The sequence below is a fragment of the Molothrus ater genome, chromosome 3 (assembly GCF_012460135.2).
Source record: "Molothrus ater isolate BHLD 08-10-18 breed brown headed cowbird chromosome 3, BPBGC_Mater_1.1, whole genome shotgun sequence".
NCBI classification, from domain to species: domain Eukaryota; kingdom Metazoa; phylum Chordata; class Aves; order Passeriformes; family Icteridae; genus Molothrus; species Molothrus ater.
Genome location: NC_050480.2, coordinates 87,177,996 through 87,187,655, shown reverse-complemented (window position 1 = coordinate 87,187,655; position 9,660 = coordinate 87,177,996). Strand labels below are relative to the sequence as shown.

The window sequence follows — 9,660 nt, the reverse complement described above, 5'->3', positions numbered from 1 at the left end:
TAAAATAATTTGCATACACACACCGTCACTCACGGAATGTGCATATGAGTACAAAACGATGGCAGACTGCCCCATGCAGCGCCTCACTTGGATGTGTCTGCAGTCTTGGAAGCTTGACTACCCTACGTTCTCCTACAAATGGACCTTGAGCTTGTTTGGAGGTTCTAGCAGGGGAGCGCAGCTACCGTATACCCTTGACCGATGAACGGTACCGTCTCTATCGGGGAGGTCGTCCTCTTCGACCGAGCGCGCAGCTTCGGGAGGGACGCACATGGAGCGTTGAGGGAGGAAGGGGACACCCGCCTAGCCAGCCAGATCAGCCGAATCAACCCTGGCGATCAATGGGGTGACAGATGTCGCAGCCAGATCGCCCTCACATCCAGACAATGAGGCTCCTCAGAATGTATTTATAGCTCAATACTGCCGGTTCCCTTTACTTCATGGTTTGGAAGATGGCTCAAAACCCAGTGACACAACGCATGGAATCATCACTTTGCAGCGACAAAACCTAGAAAAACCAGTTCTTAACCCCGTTTAAAAATTTTAGCGAAATTCTTTAGGGTGAGATGTCTTTCCAGAAGGCTTTGCGAAACTTGCAAATTGACGGCTTCCCATTGGCGGCTGCTCCGCTCGTCGCCGTCCCGTGGCCTGGGCGGGGAGGGCGGCAGGCGGGGCCGGCTGCTGAGGCTGCAGCTGATCGCGGCTGCGGGCGGGGCCGGCCCGAGTGCTTTGCCTTGGGCGTCGTGTGCTCGTTCGGCATCACCGCTTAACCCTCCGTGTGTGTGAGTAATGCGGGCCCCTGGGATTTCCCTCTTCCCGTTCCCCCTCCAAGCGGTCCTTGGCTCAGGTGAGGCGGGGAGCCGGGAGTCTGTGGCGGGCTCAGGCCTGAGCCGTGGATCCGGTCCCGGGCTCCCCGTGTCACAGCGCAGACCGCTCGTCATCTCATGTCTGCCGAGGGCTTGTCCCCGGGAGGGGAGGGAGCCGATGGCCCCGGGGCTGCTGCCTGTCACACGCTGAGCAGGGGACGTGCCCCGGGCTGGTGTTGCGGGTGCAGAGTGGAAGCGCTGCTGGGCTGCTGGATGCAGGCAGGGAAGATCGGGCCCCAGAGCCCTGGATGTGCGGAACGTGCCAAGCACAGCTGCTCCCCTGGCCCTCTTCACCGATGTCCTTCTGCTCCGTGTTCTCCTTGCGTGGGAGCGATCGTTTCTTGCACTGATATTCATGTTCCCTCATTGCCCCGTTCGCCCAGGTGGCCTTCATCAATCACAGCAAAGGAACAAATTCTTCACAAAGTCTATTTTCCTGTTGAGGTGTCAGGCTGAGGGGAATGGACAGCAACCTACCAGTAATTGTGGCTCCTGGCTGCAAATTGCTACTTTACTGCTTTCTGATAAAGGGCAGAGAAGGGAGAAGTTCTTTGCCCATCACTGAGTGCTCTTTCCATCAGATTTTAGTTCACAAGTTGGATTTTCTCCAGTATGGCATAGCAGGCTCAGTCCTAGGAACCTAGAATGCTACAGCTCATTTCAAAGTTTGTTGATCCCCTGGCATTTAAGAAGATATTATTTATAAAGTATTATAAAAGAAGCACCCACCATGCCTTTACCTTGAGGTGTGTTGGGCATCAGTGACTTGCTTATGTCCTGTGACCTGTTCACTGGCCTGCTAAGAGCACGTCTCCACAAGCGGCACTGAGGAAAAGCGATTCTTCTGTTTCTTTAGTTTTTTAAACTACAAGTTACAAATCACCTTTGGCCTTTTTCTTCTTTCTCTGTGAATGTAACTGTATTACAAGTAGCTCCTGTTTAATTCTGTTCTTTTGCGTTGTTCACAGTGATACTTTTCTAATTCACTGCTATATTTATCAGTGACAGAGATAGTACTTGGCAGTGTTTTAGTTCCCTGTCACCTAAGAGCAATCAGAGGCTCCTGAGCAGGCAGGGTGGAATAGCCAGGCTCGTTTGAATTCCCATGGCCTGATGCACTCTCATATTTTGTGTTCTCTTTTCATGCCTGCTGGCTAACAAGCAGATCACTTTGTGCATGCCCAAGGTCTTTTTTCCCTCTGCTTATGAAGGAGCTCTTGGAACATTGGAAACTGGAGGTTATTGTTCACTTGCCAAGAGCCTCTTTTCCAGAATTACTTGAACTGTGGATTGAAGTGACAATTCCTTACAGAGGGAAAACAGCTCTCAGTTGCAGCAAGGACTTGCTATAAGGGAGTTCTGCATGTGAAATGCCAGTGTGATTAAATTTGATTGCTCTTTTGTCTTATGGCTCTACAGCAGAATCCAGTTTCTGCTGAGGCCTAAACAGTAGTCTGTCCAAAAAACAACAATTAATAGCCTCATTTATGAAGTCATTAAAGAACTTTATGGACTTTTCAGATGATCCAGTGCAAAGCAGCATTGGATCATCTGAAAAGTCCATAAAGTTTTGCATAGCAACAGGGTTTATTAATAGAAAGAAATGCAGCCTCTAGAAGGATAAGTAGTGCAACACTCTGAAACTCTGTATTTTAATCTGGATTATTACAGAAGAAACAAGTCATTCTTCTGAAGTTTCTACTGATCCTCATATTGTGATATTTTTGAAGTTGCTACTGATTGCTAGATCACCACAGCGAGAAAAAAAAGTGAGAGGCTTAAAAGTACATTCCCATGCTTCACCCAAACGAGTAGAATTAATGTTTAGATACTTTTGGCATTCCTTGATACAAGATCTGCCAGTTTTGGAAACTGGGTTTCCTACCTCTTCTCCTTGATCAAGACTTGGCTTTTAGTGGTGTCTGTGTAACTTCAGTGCTAAAACTTACATTTTCTAAACGTTTTAAGGTTTTTCTTCATGGTGACTTATTTTTTTTTTCTGTTATCTCCTACTTAGCAACTTGATACTTACTTTTCCTGAATTTCAGGGGGATGAAAAGTGTATGAAATAGTTTGACTTGACTGTGCAGCAAGAAAATCGAATCAGTTTAGACTGAAACTTTGCTAAAATATTTTATCAAAAATTAACTTAAATTTCTGTTGTGTGAGTGACCAGTGAACCATTATTCCAGCTGCCATCAGATTTCTGTATAATTATTAACTTTCTATCTCTTATAACTCTTTTAGATTACAGAAAGTTCGAAGTCATGTCCACAAAACCAAAACTTTACTACTTTGATGGAAGAGGCAAGATGGAATCGATTCGTTGGTTGCTGGCTGCAGCTGGGGTCGAGGTTTGTTTTAGAGTTTTTAACTTCTAGCTGCACATTGGTAAGCTCGTCTTTGAGGCAGATCACTTGTCATTATTCAAAAAAGAATAGGCATGCCAAGATGCAATAGTAAATGAAGGTTGGCTATTCAGTGTAATTAAATACTTTTACTTCAGGCACACAAAAGCATGGCTTCAAGTTGCATGTTTTCTGAGCAGTGACACTGTAAGCAGTGGCACTTGCTTAACACAAGAATGTGCAGTCCTTAATTAAGCACTTGATTAATGAGCCAGAGCTGCTGAGCTGATAGATGTGTTGCTTGCATAACAAGTGTTATCTGGTAGAACAGCAATTTACTTTCTCTAGTCTTCCTGTTTTCAGTTGAATGCTCACACAGAGATTTTTGTTTTATTTTTCACTCCACTGGCTGCATCCTCCATAAGCTGTAACACAAAATATGTTGTGTCTAGCATCATTTAGATGAAACTTAGGAGGGTGAAGTGAGCAAATTGACTCATATGTGTAGGGAAATCAGAAATCTTTAAATACTTGGGTAAAACAGCTAAAACAGCCTTTACTTTTTTCTGATGGTATATGATTTACTTATTAATTTGCTGGCCATCTTGGTGGTAAACTGGTAATACAGTTTGAGGACATAAAGGACTAGTATTTGCTCTGAGTGCCCTCTTTTACACAATAAGCTGTTACAGTACATACAGTTACTTGTGAACTGAGCCAAGGAATACAAGTTTTTTAAAAAGACCACCAGTGTTTTTTTGAAGGCCTTGCAGAAGACAGAACTGTCTGCTTCCATCCATCATTTGTTCCTATGTTTTAAGTCCCTCTCTCTTCTTTTTTGAGTTTAAAAAAAAGCTGTTGATAAGTAGCAATTACTACATTTTTTTCCATGGAATATTATTTTCTCAGCTTCTCCTCAGCAGAAACCTGGGTCCTGAATTTTAGACTGTGATCATCCTTGCTGTGGTTGAACATTGGCAGTGTGTTAATATGCCTGATCTTCTGGGGTTTCTCTAGTATAGCAAATCTTAATTACTGAGTGGCACAGATGTTATGAGAGGCTGACTGAGCAAGGCATTTAGGGATTGGTAACATCAACCATTTTCTAGTCTCCATGTTGTGCACTGATCACAGACATGCACGGCACATGCAAACACATACATGTAGATGTCTAACTTTGGGGTCTTAATCTTGAACTCAGTTTCTCCATAAATAACACTGATTGGACCAGCCATCCTCAGCCGTACTGAGTGCAACTACATCCATCTGATCACCAGCAATTCTGTATCTTTTTGTTTCTCATCTTGTGAATATTTACTCTCAGGAGTCTGAAACATGCATCTATATCAAACTTCCTGCAGGGCTTGCTACTTGTACACTATTTTGTAAAAGCTTGTTTTAACTTCCAAAGAATTCGTTCCTGTCTAGCTCCCAAATCAAAATATTGCACAGCAGGTTTTTTCCACATTCCAGAAAGCATATTAAGGACAGCCTAGGCTGTATTGTTGATTGTTACACATTATATTGCCGGTTTAATACCAAACAAACCATCCTCACTCCAGTTCTTATTGCCTGTTCTTCTGCTAGGGTTGCCCTTAGCACCATTTATCAAGTGTGACAGTCCAGGAGATACTGCCAGCACTTCTGTCCTTGGTGTGATCTTCCTTTCCCATCTGAAATGAAAAGACCCATGATGTATATTCTTTTCCTTTTATGGTGCTTTAAAAGTTTATCTCTTCTACAAATGTGAAAAGATTCTTATTTCCTCTTCTTCCTCACTCTCTTTTGTCAGTTTGAAGAAGAGTTTTTGGAAACCCGAGACCAGTATGAGAAACTCCTACAAGGTGAGTCCATGTGAAACCTCAAGAAATCTGAAATCAGACTTAGAGAAGATGTGTGAAGTCTTTGAAGACTTTTCACACAGAAGAGTAAAGCTGAGAGCTGTGAGCAGCTGCTGAGGCTGTTTTTTTCCACATGTGGACAGATGAAATTGCAAACTGAGTATCTTTCCAACCTGCAGGGTTTGCCCGGCCTCTGGATTCTTCTGTTCTCTATTTGTCTACACATCCCACCTGGTCCCACAAACTTAACCATGGGCTTCAGTAACCAGAAAATATGTATCTCAAAATTTCATGTTATATCCTGATATAGCCTAAAGATTGGTCATAAGAGGATCTAACATTTGCTTCAAATAGTGTTTGAATAATGGAACAGAGGGTTTTTTACATTGTTTGGAACTAGACACTTTTTACTCAGTTGAGATGTTTAGTGTGATTGTCTCCACTGCATTTCAATTTCATTTCAAAAGCTGCTGTACATAGTCCTGACTGAAACTTCAGGGAAATTTTTTTAAAGGAAGGATGGTAACCCGCAATAATTGTGCTTTTCAGTTGAATTTGTCTGCACCACTGGAATTTATTTTTTGCATGGAAGAACTCTAGTTTAATACAATGGCTACCCACAGCAAGCTCACCATAAAAGCAATGTTCCTCTGAAGACAGCAAGAAATCTGACATGGAGTTATTACATCAGCTGAATAATGTGTGTCTGTCCTTTTAGGTGGATCCCTGCTGTTTCAGCAGGTGCCCATGGTGGAGATTGATGGGATGAAGATGGTGCAGACCAGAGCCATCCTCAGCTACATTGCAGCAAAGTACAACCTCTATGGGAAGGACCTGAAGGAAAGAGCCTTGTATGTAACAGTATTACTGTTCTTGAATTTAGTATAGTAGTTCAGATGCATCTAGAATTAATTGCATAGTTGCACACACACGTGTGGGCTCAGCAATACACAACTTGCAGTGAGCCTGAGAAGCCACAGTTAGATGCAAGCCAACTGATTTGTCCTAACTCAGTTACTTTTCACATACAAATATTTGAGTCATGGCTTTATTGTGCCTTACTGAAAGATTAATACAGCCTGACAGGTATTTGAGAGGTGACTGGCATGTAGATGCTGAACTACTTCTGTAACCAGAAAACTCTGGAAAGAAATGGTTAGTTTCTAACTTTGGGCTACACAATAAGAGTGGTCATTGATATTATCTGTGGTTGCATGATGTCCCACTGCACTGAAAAACTGTGTGGTTTAGATCTTTGAAAGCTAGGGAAAGAACAGCTAAAAGCTGTTGAAAAACTATTGGTTTCATGTGAAATAACATCTGTGTGAAATTACATCTTGATGTTGTGTCTGTGAAGAAAAAAAAAGTATGATGGGGCTGTCTCAGTATGTAGCATTTTAAAGGTCCATCTACAGTACAAAACCTGCTCTGATAGCTCTGGGAAAGGGACAATCCAAAGAACTGCTATACTGATAATTTAGCTGGATGAAGAACCTGGTATGCTACAAACTTCCAACCCCATTATTTATCTGTTTGGCACTACTTGGACTTTGGATGAAATTCTGAAGATGGGATACATCCAGACAATTAAGTCAGTTGGGAATGACTCCTTGTGGTGCTGTGTGTTTCTTTGGTGATTGTGAAGTGATCTGTAACACCAAAGGTACACACTTAATCTCTGTGCAATCCTGTTTAAACTTGCACAATGAAGCAAGTAAAGAGCCAAAATCACTACAAATACAAATAAGACTCCCACTGTGACATATTTTTTTAATTGCAGAAATCATTTCCATGAGGGGGTTTGTTTGAGATTGCTTAAAAAAGCATTTCTCAGATCACTCTGCAGCCTGGAAAGGAGTGTGGGGGGGAAGGCACCACGACAGGGGGATGGGAAATTCAGTGTTTACTATCCTAAAACAAATATAAGGTGATTTGGCTTGTGAAGGTGCCTTCTATTTAAGGTTTTTGTTTGCTTTGGTTTCAAGGATTGATATGTATGTTGGAGGAACTGATGACCTTATGGGCTTCATTTTGATGTTCCCTTTCTTATCAGCAGAGGATAAAGAGAAACAACGTGCTTTAATAATTCAAAAGGCGACAAGCAGGTATTTCCCAGTGTATGAACAGGTACGGAGGAGGATCATTTCCTTCCCTGATTCTGGAGGGATGACAATGGGAACACTGGGTGTTTCACCACAACCAGAAGCAGAAGTGTCAGTGCAGTACTTTACACCAGAACATCCATACTGTCTGTTGCCTGGAGGGGGATCAGAGCAGTATCAGATACATTGGGGTGGGTCAACCCAAGAGACTTTCAATGTATTTTCTTCCCCATGTCCAGGTGAGGAAGGGAGGGATACAGCAGCTTTGATGGACTTCTGGTACCCAGCCAGGGTCAACCCCACCACAGTAATTTGCATTGCAAAAGCAGTGCTAATTGTCTTCTTCGTTTAACATTTCAAATACATTTCATTTGGGTTTTTGTAAACACAGTAATACACAGCTATCACTGCTGGCTTCTAGCCATACTGTAATCTTGGTGTTTCCCTAACTGATCATTTGAGAGATAGGACCCAAGAGGTACTCTCAATGGAAATTAATATGTATGGACAGGATGATCTAGCAGGAATAGTTCCTCTCTATTTTAAAGACTAAAGAGAAAACAGTTTTTCACTTTGCAAGGTCTCCTATAGGTGGTTGCCAGGGTGCATTCTGCCCTATAGTCCACTTGTTGCATCTTAGCCCTATTGCTTTAGGCCAATCTCTTTTATACTATATATCTCTTTTATACTTTCATACTCTCTATTTTCCCATTGAAGCTGTAAAAATAGATAGAAAAAATCCAGATAAATTAGACTTGAAAGATGTGAATACCAAGAAGGTATCTAACCCTATAGTCTAGTACACAAGGTTACCTAGAGTTGTAGGAAGAAAGGATTGGTAAGAAAAACTCTGGGATTTGGTATTCTGGATTTCTGCTGTAAAATGATCAGTGACTGCTGGTGTATACCCTGTTCCCCCTTTTAGCTGCATGGGAGAGAAGGATGAAAAGGAAAGTAGTGTTGTCAAAGAAGGTGTGCCTATGAATTTTGAATTTACTTTCTCTAGTAAACTGGCTGGCTGTCCAGACCTGAGTGTTTTCATCTATGACATTTCTAGGTTTTGAAAGACCATGGGCAGGACTTCCTTGTTGGCAACAATTTTAGCTGGGCAGATGTTCATCTTCTTGAAGCCATTTTAATGGTAGAAGAGAAGAAGTCAGATGTGCTCTCAGGCTTTCCTCAGTTACAGGTACCTTGCTTTAAAAAGATGTCCATATGGCTATAAATGTGATAAATTTTATTTCAAAGTCTGTTCCGTGTAAATAATTCCACAAACATTTGTTACTTTTTCATTGTAGTCTTGCTTTTCCTGCTTTAGGAAGAGCCTTGTAAGATGTTTCATCTAGAGAAACTGTTATATTTTGGAGTAACCCCTGTACACAGATGAAGAAATGCAACCTCCCTTTTTTTGACACTCACCAGTTCTGTGATACTGCTAAGTGGAAGATATTTTCTGGATCACAAGAACGATCTTAGTAATGTACATCTTAGAAACCACAGATAACTTAACACTTCATCCCATATCAATACAACATAGATGGCTCATTTGTTACTGTGGAAAATAAAAGGGTTGAAGAGAGTGGGAGTAAAATTCATCCACACTTGAAACCATATTTCCTGTCTTGTCTCCACATGCAGCTTGTTAAAGGATGTTACACAAATCAGTAAAGTAGGGTTTTTTCTTGTGTTACTTTCTGTTCTTTAAATACCCTGTACTTACTGTTTGCCTTTTAGGCATTTAAAGCAAGGATAAGCAGCATCCCCACAATCAAGAAATTTCTGGAGCCAGGAAGCCAGAGGAAACCTGTTCCTGATGATAAATATGTGGAGACTGTCAGGAGAGTTCTCTGCATGTATTATGATGTAAAAGCAAATTAGTTTGCCTGGCTGCAGGCTGTAAGAGAGCTGCCTGATTGCACATGTCCAATTACACTCTGAAGGAAGGCAAAGGGGTGTTCCAGAAGTGTTTCAGTGGGAAAGAGGTCATGCCCTGACACAAAATACAGCAGGCAGGTGTCTTTTAGAACACTTCAGTACTAGCCTATTTTCTCCTTCATTCATCTCGAGATTTTTTCTGGTAATTTTAAGCAAGTGAAATGGCAGCAAGCACACTGTTTTCCTAGAGACTTTGTGGAACAGCAGAAAAGAGAAATGTGAGTTGCTGACTGATAGCTTCAGTATGTCGTGCTATTTCTGAGGACTTTTTTCTAGATCCAGATCAGATTTTTATATGATAATTGCTTCCAATGTAGGCCTTTATTCCTCTTCAATATCACTGTTGGCAAATGAAACAAGTGGTTTTGAAAGAAAGTGGGAGTGAGTTCTTTCTCCTGCAAGTTCTACTGGACATCAGTGACTTGTCTAAATGTCAACACTGTGCCTTTATAACTAAGCTGCACTTTTATTACTGAATTAGGAAATAAACTGACTGCCAAATGATGCTTTTGTTTAACTGCTGTATCTAGAGGACCTGTACTAATCAAATAAACTTTTTATATAGTCA

General features: G+C 41.8%; 1 protein-coding gene across 1 annotated transcript; it reads left to right on the top strand.

Moving 5' to 3' along the window:
- The first annotated feature begins 675 nt into the window (after positions 1–675).
- LOC118685361 (glutathione S-transferase 3) lies at positions 676–9,660 on the top strand. The gene is made up of 7 exons (XM_036380861.2): positions 676–782; positions 3,114–3,220; positions 5,007–5,058; positions 5,774–5,906; positions 7,041–7,182; positions 8,215–8,346; positions 8,892–9,660. The coding sequence occupies exons 2-7, from the start codon at positions 3,134–3,136 to the stop codon at positions 9,033–9,035; spliced, it is 690 nt and encodes a 229-aa protein (XP_036236754.1). The 5' UTR covers positions 676–782; positions 3,114–3,133; the 3' UTR covers positions 9,036–9,660.